This window comes from Haliotis rufescens, unplaced genomic scaffold (assembly GCF_023055435.1).
Source record: "Haliotis rufescens isolate VD_foot unplaced genomic scaffold, xgHalRufe1.0.p SCAF_16, whole genome shotgun sequence".
NCBI classification, from domain to species: Eukaryota; Metazoa; Mollusca; class Gastropoda; order Lepetellida; family Haliotidae; genus Haliotis; species Haliotis rufescens.
Genome location: NW_025963846.1, coordinates 32,395,838 through 32,410,514, shown reverse-complemented (window position 1 = coordinate 32,410,514; position 14,677 = coordinate 32,395,838). Strand labels below are relative to the sequence as shown.

The window sequence follows — 14,677 nt, the reverse complement described above, 5'->3', positions numbered from 1 at the left end:
ATCAACCGTTTTTTTCATCATGACGCTTCAGCTATTCTGTTCCGCCACTGTAACGAATTTACTAAATTCACTATTGGAAGAGAATATTGACCTTTTTTTAAACATAAACATTTGCTGAATATTATCCTCCTCTCGTGGTAACTTATTACCTGACAGAGGGCGGGATGAAGTCCTTCAAGTTCAAATGACGCAGCCATCCCAAGTTAATCAGGTACAAAGAGTTGGTTCCTACTTTACCACCTGAGTCTTGTTAGAGACAGTGTAAACATCAAGCAATGTTGAAAGCAATATTTTCCTTCCAACTGCTTTCAGCTCAATTACCCGACCCACCGCCTTCAGACGACCTAACGAAGCAAGTTCATAACCAAGTCAAATGTTTAGATATTTTGGATATTTAATGAATACCCTTTAAACAAGCCAGCAACATCAGAAATGACTAGGACAAAGTAAAGTGGCATTTCGCAAATGATATTCCCTCTGGCTAACCCTTTTCTTCCTTTCGTTCTCGAAGATTGAATGAAAGCGACCAGGAGAGTCTAATTTCCCGCAAACAATCTCTAAAGCGTCTATAGGCGTAAAGCAAACAGTATTAAAAGCTTAGGTCTCCCTACAAGTGAATAGTAAACGCGAAATCGCCCTCGGGAGGAAGCAAAGGTCTCGAAGTTGAGTCTTTCTCTAACACTGAATTCATCGGAAGGTCGAGAACAAACTGTGAAGGATAGTGATTTTGAACGAAAGGTGTGAATGTCTCGTCAGCTTTCACCGGTATGTGGTCCACGCAAAGAGTGATTGAAAACTCCGTGAACGGCTCTTGTTGGGAGGGCGTCCATGATCTTGGAGCGATGTGATTGTCTGAAATGTGTTTAATTGGCGTTAAGATGTCGCCCTGGGATGTGTTTTAAGGACCGTCGTATCCTGTTATGGAAATATAACATTCTTGACCTCCAGTTAACTTTACTGAGTTAGTGCTTGGTGTGTATTGTAAGGGCATAGCTTAGGAAGATTGTCTAAAGGTTGCCGACATAGCCACAGAACAGTTCCGTGTCACGTATCTGCCATTGACGTCACGGATGTCTCAAACACAAGTTATTTTAAAGTTCTATAAATCTCAGGTGCTGACAATGCCTATTATACCTTCGTGACACACGTGTAGGCGTGTTTTGGAATTAACTGTCCATGGTACCAATATGTTTTCTTCGTATCTTGTGCCATTTTTTTTGTACAGGTTTGTTATTCCACAATTGTGTCAAACTTTAAACATGTCATATGCCATGATCTGCACGTGTTTCTATGCACCGTCGCTCGTTCTATGTCGGCCTCCCAGAAATGGAAATATTTACTGTGTGACGGGGATTCGTATAACGACAATACGCTATTGTGTAGCGGCAGTATGGACAGGACACGGCCTGGTTTGCGGTAAACAGGCAGACAGAGGTCGACTTCCAACGTATCGTATGACAACAACTTGCTGGCCTCTAGATGTCGCAAAACAGTCCCGAAACCGGCAACAAGTCTATGTATGCAGCAGCACACTCGCCAATGTCTAAGGTGTTCTTAACATACTTGAAGACACTTATAAATCAAGGATGCGGGTGTCAATACCCGTCACTCCGCAACTAGCCGATCAAGTACGCTTCGGTTAAAGACTGTTGTCATTTACGAGACGTGAATGAGGCATAAGATTATGGGAAGGAAAGAAAGGTTAAGCTGATGTTTAATGACACCATTATTTTGAAATGTGGGTTTACTAATGAAGAGTGCCTTGTAAAAGCTTTGCGAATGTGACCCCGGAGATTCTCCGTACCTCCTATGCGTCCCTGCTCTCTGCTGACTGAGCAACCCAACACAAGGGGGAGGCAGAGGCACTCGGGCGCAGTCCGGCAGTGTGAGGAATACTGACAGACGTGCTCGCAATCTGGGAATAAACTTCCCCTCGTGTCTCAAACTGCTATGTCAAAACTTGTTTGAAATACAGCCCGTGTCTACTGAGCGGACGAGTCGTGAACACGGTGCAAAGAGCTAATTAATGTTTGGAACCTATGGCCATACATACATCTACTGGATGAGTCATGACTCTTAACATGTCGGTCATAACTCTAAGTTTCGCTCGACCTGATATATACCAAGATATATAGATATGCCTCAGCCTCTTGTAATATATGTCCGCTTTTACAGAAAGTACATATTTGGTGAAAAAACGATTGGGATGGGTTTACCAGCTCAATCTATTCTTAGGAAAACACAATTTGAGTACTTCATCTTTCCTATCACCAATATTCAAAGAGACAATCAAATCTAAATTCAACTCCCTCTTCAAAGAATCTCTTCAAGATGTAAATGCAACAAGAGGCACTGGAAACAAACTTAGGACATACAGAATAGTTAAAAATTAAATAAAAGTAGAACCCTATCTCAGTCACTGTAAAGTAAGAAAATATCGAGTGCACTTTTCTAAACTAAGATTAAGTAACCATAAATTAAATATTGAACTTGGAAGACATACAAAGCCACCAACCCCACTACATCAGAGGCTATTCTCTACATGTTCAACCATTGATGACGAAAAACACTACTTACTTCACTGTATTAAACACACTCAAGAAATAAATATACTCTTTGAAAAATTATCCAGACAAAATGTAAATGTAAATGTCCACCGTCATGAAGACAAATTATTTCAGTACATCCTGTCAAATAATGAAGCAGTCAATATCAACTGCATTTGTTTCCATATCTATCATTTCAAACAATAAATACTCCTTCATAATCAACTGCTGACATTTTATGTATGATAATATATTCAAATATATAATATTGATTGTTTTGCTTTTGTATGTGTCTACAGGAATGTAAATTATGTATGTCTGTATATATGTATATATGAATCATAATGTCTTGTCTTTTAAAATTGCATCTGTCCCGTAATGGAACATTTCTGCAATAAATATTATCTTATCTTATCTTATCCTATAGTTATAGATAGTTATAGATAGATATATATAATGTCTAAAGTATATATATATATATAAGCTACAAGAGGTTTAGACATATATGTATAATGTTGTCACGGGGTGTCAAATAGACGGAAACTAAGAGTCATGATCGTCATTTTACCATTGTTCTAAAAATGTCTGCGCACTAAATGCTATTATTTGTATTCGATACGGAACATACATATTTTACACAGGGTCTTACGTAAACAGAGGTATGTCATGTAAGTAACACAACAAACATCATTGTAGTTAGAGAAATTCCTACTACAAACTTATGTTTTCAGACTTTCCTATTGGCTAGCCCGTGGTCCTACGTCTACAGGTGAAATGCTACAACAGGCGAGAGTGGAATGTGAACGCTACTGCTATCTCCAAGGTACCACTGAGAATGTCCGAGGTTTCAAGGTCCTATATTTACAGGGACGGTGACTGGAGTCTACTATGCTGAAACAGCCTTGTCATACTAACAGCCGTGTGTACTAGTCTCGTTTTTAGTTGCAATGTTTGTGGGAAGATTACCTATTCTCATAAACATCCCCCTTGAGTGGTTTTATCCCGACACATTTGCAAATACTAGTTTATGCCCAACTAACGACCTTTGGTCTGGTGCTGGGGTAATTTACAGCTACAGTACAATGCTGGTGGTGCCAGGATATTCGAGCGGGCTAAACAGGCGATCAACATTTCACAATCATATGTTCCATGATAAATGTGGGTAGATGGAGGCGGCGGTGTCCAGTGACGAGAGGCAAAGCGGGAGTTGACGGGTGGGACCCTGGTGACGAGAGACAAAGCGGGAGTTGACGGGTGGGGTACAGTGACGAGAGACAAAGCGGGAGTTGACGGGTGGGGTACAGTGACGAGAGGCAGAGCGGGAGTTGACGGGTGGGACCCTGGTGACGAGAGGCAAAGGGGGAGTTGACGGGTGGGGACCTGGTGACGAGAGACAAAGCGGGAGTTGACGGGCAGGGCCCTGGTGACGAGAGACAAAGCGGGAGTTGACGGGTGGGACCCTGGTGACGAGAGGCAAAGCGGGAGTTGACGGGTGGGGTCAAGTGACGAGAGGCAAAGCGGGAGTTGACGGGTGGGGTCCTGGTGACGAGAGACAAAGCGGGAGTTGACGGGTGGGGTCAAGTGACGAGAGGCAAAGCGGGAGTTGACGGGCAGGGCCCTGGTGACGAGAGACAAAGCGGGAGTTGACGGGTGGGACCCTGGTGACGAGAGGCAAAGCGGGAGTTGACGGGTGGGGTCAAGTGACGAGAGGCAAAGCGGGAGTTGACGGGTGGGACCCTGGTGACGAGAGACAAAGCGGGAGTTGACGGGTGGGGTCAAGTGACGAGAGGCAAAGCGGGAGTTGACGGGTGGGGTCCTGGTGACGAGAGACAAAGCGGGAGTTGACGGGTGGGACCCTGGTGACGAGAGACAAAGCGGGAGTTGACGGGTGGGGTCCTGGTGACGAGAGGCAAAGGGGGAGTTGACGGGTTGGGTACAGTGACGAGAGGCAAAGCGGGAGTTGACGGGTGGGGTACAGTGACGAGAGACAAAGAGCGAGTTGACGGCCGGGGCCCTGATGACGAGAGGCAGAGCGGGAGTTGACGGGTGGGACCCTGGTGACGAGAGACAAAGCGGGAGTTGACGGGCGGGGCCCTGGTGACGAGAGACAAAGCGGGAGTTGACGGGCAGGGCCCTGGTGACGAGAGACAAAGCGGGAGTTGACGGGCAGGGCCCTGGTGACGAGAGACAAAGCGGGAGTTGACGGGCTGGGTCAAGTGACGAGAGACAAAGCGGGAGTTGACGGGTGGGGCCCTGGTGACGAGAGACAAAGCGGGAGTTGACGGGCGGGGTCAAGTGACGAGAGACAAAGCGGGAGTTGACGGGTGGGGCCCTGGTGACGAGAGACAAAGCGGGAGTTGACGGGCGGGGCCCTGGTGACGAGAGACAAAGCGGGAGTTGACGGGCGGGGCCCTGGTGACGAGAGACAAAGCGGGAGTTGACGGGCAGGGCCCTGGTGACGAGAGACAAAGCGGGAGTTGACGGGCAGGGCCCTGGTGACGAGAGACAAAGCGGGAGTTGACGGGCGGGGTCAAGTGACGAGAGACAAAGCGGGAGTTGACGGGTGGGGCCCTGGTGACGAGAGACAAAGCGGGAGTTGACGGGTGGGGCCCTGGTGACGAGAGACAAAGCGGGAGTTGACGGGCAGGGCCCTGGTGACGAGAGACAAAGCGGGAGTTGACGGGCGGGGTCAAGTGACGAGAGACAAAGCGGGAGTTGACGGGTGGGGCCCTGGTGACGAGAGACAAAGCGGGAGTTGACGGGCGGGGTCAAGTGACGAGAGACAAAGCGGGAGTTGACGGGTGGGGCCCTGGTGACGAGAGACAAAGCGGGAGTTGACGGGCGGGGCCCTGGTGACGAGAGACAAAGCGGGAGTTGACAGGGAGGGGGGAGCGAGGGGTAGGTGGTATTGTATACACTGTATCAAATAGGAATCAAACGGCCGTCGCTACCAAGGAATGTGTCTTGGCAAAGTTTGTTATGAAATATGCTGTGAGAGATTTATATTGTTTCAACACAACAGATCACCACATGAAGCCGGGTATGTCCTACTGGAGACTGTGGGGCGAAGACCCGGGAATGTGTTGTAATGTATGCATTTGTATAATATTGGACAAAAGTTTGGATACAAATCGGACCGTCTTAGTGATGAAAATAAGTACATGATAGCTTTTCTCTTTTATACGACATTTTTTTTTAATTTAACTGTATCATCAAATAACATACATACGTTTCTTCAAATGTTCGACTTCCAACTACAGTAAACTACGGTTATAACGAACACGCTTATTAAGAGCCGACGGGTATTACGAACATATTGTTAGGTCCCGACCATTTGTTATATATCTGCTGTACATATGCTTATAACGAACTACGGCTATAACGAACTAAAATTAGTGGCCCCTTTGAGTTCGTTATAACCGTAGTTTATTTATGTGGACGGGGCTAGAACGCCAACACACGGATGATTTTGAACGTATAATACGTAGATAAACAACACCCCTCCGTCGTAGCGGCAATGCGTATCAAGCATGTTCACACAGCCATGGTTAATGCATTAGAAAAGGAAATACAATTTCTGTGTACACGTCCATGTAAATGTTCATATAATGTTTACAAACTAGCTAATATGAAATGTTTATGAATGCGGTTAACCCAGAGGCTAATGCTAAAATGTTTCCTTGACGATCACGAAACGTCTCATGCATACACAGAGTATGTTTTGAGAAACCACAAATCTGTTTTCGAAAATGTTCCGGTGTCCATAACACCAACAAGATACATTATTGCTTACACAGGAAACATACATGTAATATTGCAATAATATTTACTATCACATTATATGTGAGAAATGAACTTGCTAACGACGGAAGCAGGCGACTGTAGCAAGCGGGAGCACCAAGCATCCCCAGGCACCAGGAGGAGATGAAGATGGGGAGGGATTTGACAGATGCTGTGAATAGTTCCCCGTCCTCTATATTGCAATAACCGTACATTTGACAGAAACAGACAGATGCTTATATCATACCACTGATAGAAACAGGTGCATATACCATACCATTGATAGAAACAGGTGCATATACCATACCATTGATAGAAACAGGTGCATATACCATACCATTGATAGAAACAGGTGCATATACCATACCATTGATAGAAACAGGTGCATATACCATACCATTGATAGAAACAGGTGCATATACCATACCATTGATAGAAACAGGTGCATATACCATACCACTGATAGAAACAGGTGCATATACGATACCATTGATAGAAACAGGTGCATTTACCATACCATTGATAGAAACAGGTGCATATACCATACCATTGATAAAAACAGGTGCATATACCATTGATAGAAACAGGTGCATATACCATTGATAGAAACAGGTGCATATACCATACCATTGATAGAAACAAGTGCATATACCATACCATTGATAAAAACAGGTGCATATACCATGCCATTGATAGAAACAGATGCAAATACCATGAGAGAAGATCAAGTGTGTTGGTGGATTGAGAGGAGATCAAGTGTGTTGATGGATTGAGATGAGATCAAGTGTGTTGGTGGATTGAGAGGGGATCAAGTGTGTTGATGGATTGAGATGAGATCAAGTGTGTTGGTGGATTGAGAGGGGATCAAGTGTGTTGGTGGATTGAGATGAGATCAAGTGTGTTGGTGGATTTAGAGGGAGATCAAGTGTGTTGGTGGATTGAGATGAGATCAAGAGTGTTGGTGGATTGAGAGGAGATCAAGAGTGTTGGTGGATTGAGAGGAGATCAAGTGTGTTGGTGGATTGAGATGAGATCAAGAGTGTTGGTGGATTGAGAGGAGATCAAGTGTGTTGGTGGATTGAGAGGGAGATCAAGTGTGTTGGTGGATTGAGAGGAGATCAAGAGTGTTGGTGGATTGAGAGGAGATCAAGTGTGTTGGTGGATTAGGGGTACTTGATTTTCAGTAGTGTTACCTGCCTGGTTTTACATAGTTTCACTGTTACCTGCCTGGTTTTACATAGTTTCACGTTCCACTTGCACTTAGTTTCACATCAGTTTCATTTTGTTTCATTAAACAGTTTCTCATCTCGGGTCATACCGCATGTTGTTTCTTTGTTTCGTCGCAATAGTGCCGCAAGTCAAGTCCTGAATAACACCAGGGACACATACGCCTGAACAGCTGGCTTTTTGTAGTATTATGAAGACACAAATTGGTTTCTTTCAAATCAGAATACTATCCAGTCATACGTCCCGTCAAATAGTCCCTGAATTATTTATTCATTTGAAACGTTCTAAAAATCCTAACCTGCTGTCAATGATCTGCACATGTTTTGTTACAGCAGGAGTTGTAACATGAGCCACCCAATTGTCTGAAGACATTCCTTAATGACTGGGTCCTATGGTTATAAATAATAGACATGCATTGCCACTTAATTAGTCGTGTGAGCGCCATCTTATTGATGAAGACGGTGTCAATGTCACCACCGGCATTAAGTATGTACATAATGAATGCTTTTGTCTGTGACAGTTACAACTGCATTGAAGATGTTCAGGATCACTGCGACAGCCAGCATATGGCGGGCTGTGAGAACGTCCTACCTCGGTGAATAATGAAACTAGGATCTTTAAGTACACAAAGAACCTTGGAGTATTTAATGGCAGGAATTCGTGTTGTTAATGTCATGTTTGTGTATCCTGATTTATAGACTGCTGTGGGTGTCGGAGATGCGTCCTCACATTGCCTACATACAGTTTCATTCACAACTTGAAGTACCACGTGGAGGGCAATGAACATCGGTGTTTATTTCTGTCCGAGTACCGAAGTGGATGTACGATACATAATACAATATAATATTACAACATATAAGTATACTGTGTTGTGTTCGTTACATAGAATAATAAATCATATAAATATACTTTGTTGTGATCATTAATCATGTAAACAGATTGTGCTGTGTACATTACATGGAATAATATATAATAGATTGTGTTGTGTACATTACCTGAAATAATATATAATAGATTGTGTTGTGTACATTACATAGAATAATAAAATATATAATAGATCGTGTTGTGTACCTTACATGGAATAATAAAATATATAATAGATTGTGTTGTGCGCATTACATGGAATAATAAAATATATAATAGATTGTGTTGTGTACATTACATGAAATAATTTATAATAAATTGTGTTGTGTACATTACATAAAATAATAAAATATATAATAGATCGTGTTGTGTACCTTACATGAAATAATAAAATATATAATAGATCGTGTTGTGTACATTACATGGAATAATAAAATATATAATAGATTGTGTTGTGTACATTACATAGATTATAAAATATATAATAGATTGTGTTGTGTGCATTACATGGAATAATAAAATATATAATGGATGGTGTTGTGTGCATTACATGGAATAATAAAATATATAATAGATTGTGGTGTGTATATTACAAGGAATAATAAAATATATAATAGATTGTGTTGTGTATATTACATGGAATAATAAAATATATAATAGATTGTGTTGTGTATATTACATGGAATAATAAAATATATAATAGATTGTGTTGTGTACGTTACATGGAATAATAAAATATGTAATAGATTGTCTTGTGTATATTACATGGAATAATGAAATATATAATAGATTGTGTTGTGTATATTACATGTCATAATAAAATATATAATAGATCGTGTTGTGTACATTACATGGAATAGTAAATACTACGAATAGATCGTGTTGTTTACATTACATGGAATAATAAAATATGAAACAGATCGTGTTGTTTACATTTCATGGAATAATAAAATATATAATAGATCGTGTTGTGTACATCACATGGAATAATAAAATATATAATAGATTGTGTTGTGTACATTACATGGAATAATAAAATATATAATAGACTGTGTTGTGTGCATTACATCGAATAATAAAACATATAATAGATTGCGTTGTGTACATTACATAAAATAATAAAATTGATAACAGATTGTGTTGTGTCTGTTACAATCATTATAAATGATGTAAGTGGATCCCGGATAAAAGCAAGGGTGGAGTATGTTATCAGACAGAATTCCCTCTATGTTTAGAAAATGTGACAGGCTATTCACAATGAAAAAGAAAATATCTTTCCACTTTAAGCGTTTCATCTACGTATTTCCGCCTTGCACAATAGTGTATTCACTTGCTACATAACAGCGCAGGTTAGGGCAGGTAGATGCTTACACAGCTGTGGTGCATATACCCATAGCTACTACACCGACGTCCAAATATAAAATACAAATACCGATTTAGATGTAGTGTATTGACAGGTCGCGACGTTTGGCCCCTGTGTGTAGTTTATATACATTTAGAGAGTTCGACACATCCAGTTCGACATATCAGAGTATAAATTATTATAAATGTAGAAAGAATTCGCAGGGACGAAAGTTGATTTCGAGACAACCGGGAATTCGACACATCCAAGTTCGACATTACGAGGCTGTACGCATATGGAGGCCTGTCTGTTATAGAGGATGTTCATAGAAATATTGCTGGTTCAAACTCCCCCGATTTATCATTCTTGGTATATCAGCCTTGGCGATGTGGTTGATCTCAAATTATAACAATATATCTACATGTCAATAATATGTCTGAGTATAGACTGAACGGACACTGACCGACCTGCAGAGGGCGCTGCTGCACAGAGAGACGGTGACAACCTGAACTCACTTATTCACTGTGTGAGCAGCTTCTGTTTGGTATCAGATTCAAGTGTTTTTCTGAATGTTTTATGTCTAGATATTACACGTTTGCACAAAATTATTAGGCTCACAGGTTCAGAATTCGGTAGTGTGGCTCCTCATAGTCCACTCCTTAATCTAGTGGAGTACAGAGGGAGTTCACATTATTACAATACGAGAATACATGTTGATATTATACTTAGCCTCGATACGGCTGTGCTGCGGTCATTTGCTATTTATTGTAGATAGTAATATGATTACACATCGTTCAACATAATACTGTTGTGATGTATTTTAAAACGTGTCCACCTAACATTCTTCCTCTTAAAAGATATAATAATTTGAACCTTGAAATATGTCTTTTTAATATATGGTCCACCTCTAAACGACAAAATAATTTTGTACCTGTAAATTCTCCAACAGGATACAACGTTGTTTACCAGTATGTTGACAAATGTATCTGTTAAATATTATACGTCTCAAGGTATAAAATTCATTTGAGGAAAGCAAGGATTTTCAAGGCATGAGAGGCCCAAGGTAATATTTTACAAAACAAAATATATGTGTTATTTTGAAAACGTTTTGAAAAGAGAGCAGAGGAGATGTCTTGCTCCCACCCCACCACCCTCTGTACCTGGGGATGCGTGTTGGCGAGTGTACACAGGGAGTGCCCCCCCCCCCCCCCCCCCCCCCAACACACACACACACACACACACACACCAGCATCCCACCCCTCTACCCTCCGCATACACAAGTGGCGATACATACATAGTAATACTATTTGAAGGGTACTCACCAATGGCAACAACAGGACCGAATACCGAAGTATCATCCACTGTACTACAATTCCATCTTCTGAACCGGAACTGATATTGACACTCTCCAATCCCCAGCTTGGCCCCTCTGCCTATGCTGGGCATGTGGTCGTGATACAACTGACAGAACTTAGTTTGCCCTGCGGAAAGGCCCTTCAACTGGGTGCACATCGGGGTGGCCCCTAGAATGTACAACTGGGGGTTCCTCCACGTGTCGAAAGGCCGGACGCCAAGATTCCTACAAATCAGAGAATTCGATTGATGGTAACACAAACACGTAAAAGACAGGACCATATGGGCGACATCGGAGAAATATTGCAGTTCAAGGTGCAAGCTACAAGTTTACAGAAATCGTGGATTGAGTGCAGCTTGTAGTGCCTTAGAGAGTGGATACACACTTCCACGCTCCTTCGGTGAGTCTGTTGTTTATGTTTTGAGTGTTGTAGGATAGACCAGTATGTGAGAAGATAGAAGGCCGTTATATAGATCACTGTGTAATATAGAACACTATGTAAAATAGAACAAACTGTAAGATAGAACACTATGTAATACAGAAAGTTGTAATATAGAACATTATGTAATATAGAACACACTGTAAGATAGAACACTATGCAATACAGAACACTATGTAATATAGATCATGATGTAATATAGAACATTGTGTAATATATAACACCGGCTATTATAGAACACTGTGTAATATAGAACATTATGAAATATAGAATACTTTGTAATATAAAACACTATGTAATATAGAACACTGTGTTACGTAGAACACAATGTAATATAGGACAATGTGTAATTTAGAACACTATGTAAAATAGACATTGTGTAATTTTGAATACTGTGTAATATAGAACAATGTGTATTGTAGAATACTGTGTAATATAGAACACTGTGTAATATAGAACAGTGTGTAATATAGAATATTGTGTAACATAGAATACTGTGTGATATAGAACAATGTGTAATATACAACACTATGTAATATAGTACACTGTGTAACATAGAACACTATGTAATATAGAACACTATGTAATATAGAACAGTGTGTAATATAGAATATTGTGTAACATAGAATACTGTGTGATATAGAACAATGTGTAATATAGGACAATGTGTAATCTAGTACACTGTGTAACATAGAACACTATGTAATATAGAACACTATGTAATATAGAACAGTGTGTAATATAGAATCTTGTGTAACATAGAATACTGTGTGATATAGAACAATGTGTAATATAGAACACTATGTAATATAGAACACTGTGCAGTATAGAAAACTGTGTAATATAGGACAGTGTAATATAGAACACTGTGAGGTAGAACACTGTGTTAGATAGAACACTGTGTAAGAAGATAGAGGATTGTAAATTAGAACACCGTATAATATAGAACAGTAAGATAGACGACTGTAACTTATAGAACACAGTGTAATATAGAACACAGTGGTATATAGATCACTCTGTAAGATGTGTTCTCATATTTCGCGGAAGTCTTGGCCACTGTGTATTAACGATAGCTGCATGGTATTATAAGTTCAATCACGCCTCTTTCATCACAACACAAGCTGCGAAACACACCTAACACTCGGGAAGGGTGAGTGGAAATAACGAACATAGGTGTCGGCCAACCCGAATAGTTTTCAGGTTTGAGATTAGCTATCTTAGTTGATCCGTATAAGTTATACCCAGGCACACACACCTACATAACACCGCTATCGAATTCTATGCAAAATGCTACGGGTGATATTTACATCGATAAAACCCCCCAACTGCTGAAATCTCGGGAAGGGATAGAAGTTTTTTTTCTGACCTGTCTAGGAGTGTTTCGCTGTGAGGAGAGAGGACGGGGGTGAATGGGAGTCTGGGTATACATACCACCACATGTCCAGTGCTGATGCGACCATGGCTTGTAGGCATAGTAAGAGGACCCCGCGGTGCCACCATCGGCGTCGAGCCATTGCTCATAGCACTGATGTATAATCCAGTTTTCTGAAGGAAAGAGAAGAAAATGTTCCTAGAGTTTCTGATGACTTTGAATTGCTGCAGTGGTAACCATCACTGCCAAATGCTGGCATCTTCAGGGCAACTTCCTCAGCCAGCCCTTGTCTCTGTTTGCTCCCCACAGCCGAACACTGTGCATAGCGCTGCTTCCTCACTCACATGATTGAAGGCAGCAAACGACCAGCTGTCAATCAAACACGGCAAGCGTTCTCATTGGTCCACCCTGACACCGTAACATGATTAAAATTTCAATCTTGGCACAGCTAAGAAGTGAATGGCGATTCCATATAACGTGGAGGCTTTGTTCGGGTGCCCCCCACATCACTCGCTCCTCCTGCATGTCGTTTCAACGCTCAGATCCCCTTTCATAACTTTCAGAGCGTTACCGAGCCCCCAGTCTCTCCGCCCCAGCCTCCCTAGCCTCCCTCCCTGTCACGCCAAGCGTGGCCACACTCTAATACCGCCACTAGGGCCAGCCATAAACCGCACGGGGCTCCCTAAATAACATGATAAGTATATGATATTCATATTTTACAAAAAGTGTCTCTTGTCAATAAGAAAGCTATTTACATGAAATAAAAACCATGGCATTGTTGAGGACTAGTGTTATGGGTCTGTAAATGTCACAAATTATACTGAGATGAATAACATGAGATGTTGTATATAGGTTGGCATGAACTCCATACAAGTCTATCTCATGTCAGCAATGTCCTCCGTTTCCGCGCTCCCTGTTAGACAACACATAGAAAGACTTTCCACATACATTTATGCAATGTAATGATGATATGGTCGTTGATCGACATCCTGTTTCGTTGAACATGCCAGCGCCTACTTGGTACGCACAATCAAGTACATATAAAACATGTAAGTAGCAAAGTAATGGATCTAATACTTCCACAGTTATTCCAGGTAACAATAGGCCTCGTCAAGCCACAACAAGCTGTTTCATGGCCTCAACCACGTAACTAAGCAGAAGTGTAACTCAGGCGTTTTACTCCATCTTAATTTATTTCCTGCGATTAAGTGTTGTAATATCCCAAATCGGATTAGGATAATCCCGAGGGGTGGGGAGAGAGATGATGTAAGACAGACCAATGATCAGCCGGAGGAGGGTCGTGAAGAGAAAGGGAGTGTGACAGAGGGAGGAGTGTGACAGAGGGAGGGGTGTGACAGAGGGAGGGGTGAGGTAGAGGGAGGGGTGTGACAGAGGGAGGGGTGTGACAGAGCGAGGGGTGAGGTAGAGGGAGGAGTGTGACAGAGGGAGGGGTGTGACAGAGGGAGGGGTGTGACAGAGGGAGGGGTGTGACAGAGCGAGGGGTGAGGTGGAGGGAGGGGTTTGGTCGGGGGAGGTGACGACAGATACTGTTGTCTGACTATCACTGTGAGCATGTCCTACCAACATCTACCATGGGGAAAGTAGGTCACGCCAGACAGGTATTCCGCATGTTCAGAGAAGGGGAAAGTATGAGTTTGACCTTTAACCTGATATTCTTCGCTAGGAGGTGTCGGGATGTAGTAAATCTATATATTACACAATTGTGTCATGGAAATTGTTCACTAAACGTAAT

General features: G+C 41.8%; 1 protein-coding gene across 2 annotated transcripts in view; it reads right to left on the bottom strand.

Moving 5' to 3' along the window:
* The window catches only part of LOC124118959 (protein Wnt-5a-like), a 236,103-nt gene that overhangs the window by 55,878 nt on the left and 165,548 nt on the right, over positions 1-14,677 (bottom strand). For both annotated transcript variants that reach the window (XM_046481297.2, XM_046481296.2), the window contains 2 exons: positions 12,984-13,097; positions 11,082-11,338 (listed from right to left, as the gene is read on the bottom strand). In XM_046481297.2, the coding sequence (XP_046337253.1) occupies positions 11,082-11,338; positions 12,984-13,066 (340 nt within the window). In that variant the 5' untranslated portion in view covers positions 13,067-13,097. The remainder of the gene's footprint in view (positions 1-11,081; positions 11,339-12,983; positions 13,098-14,677) is intronic.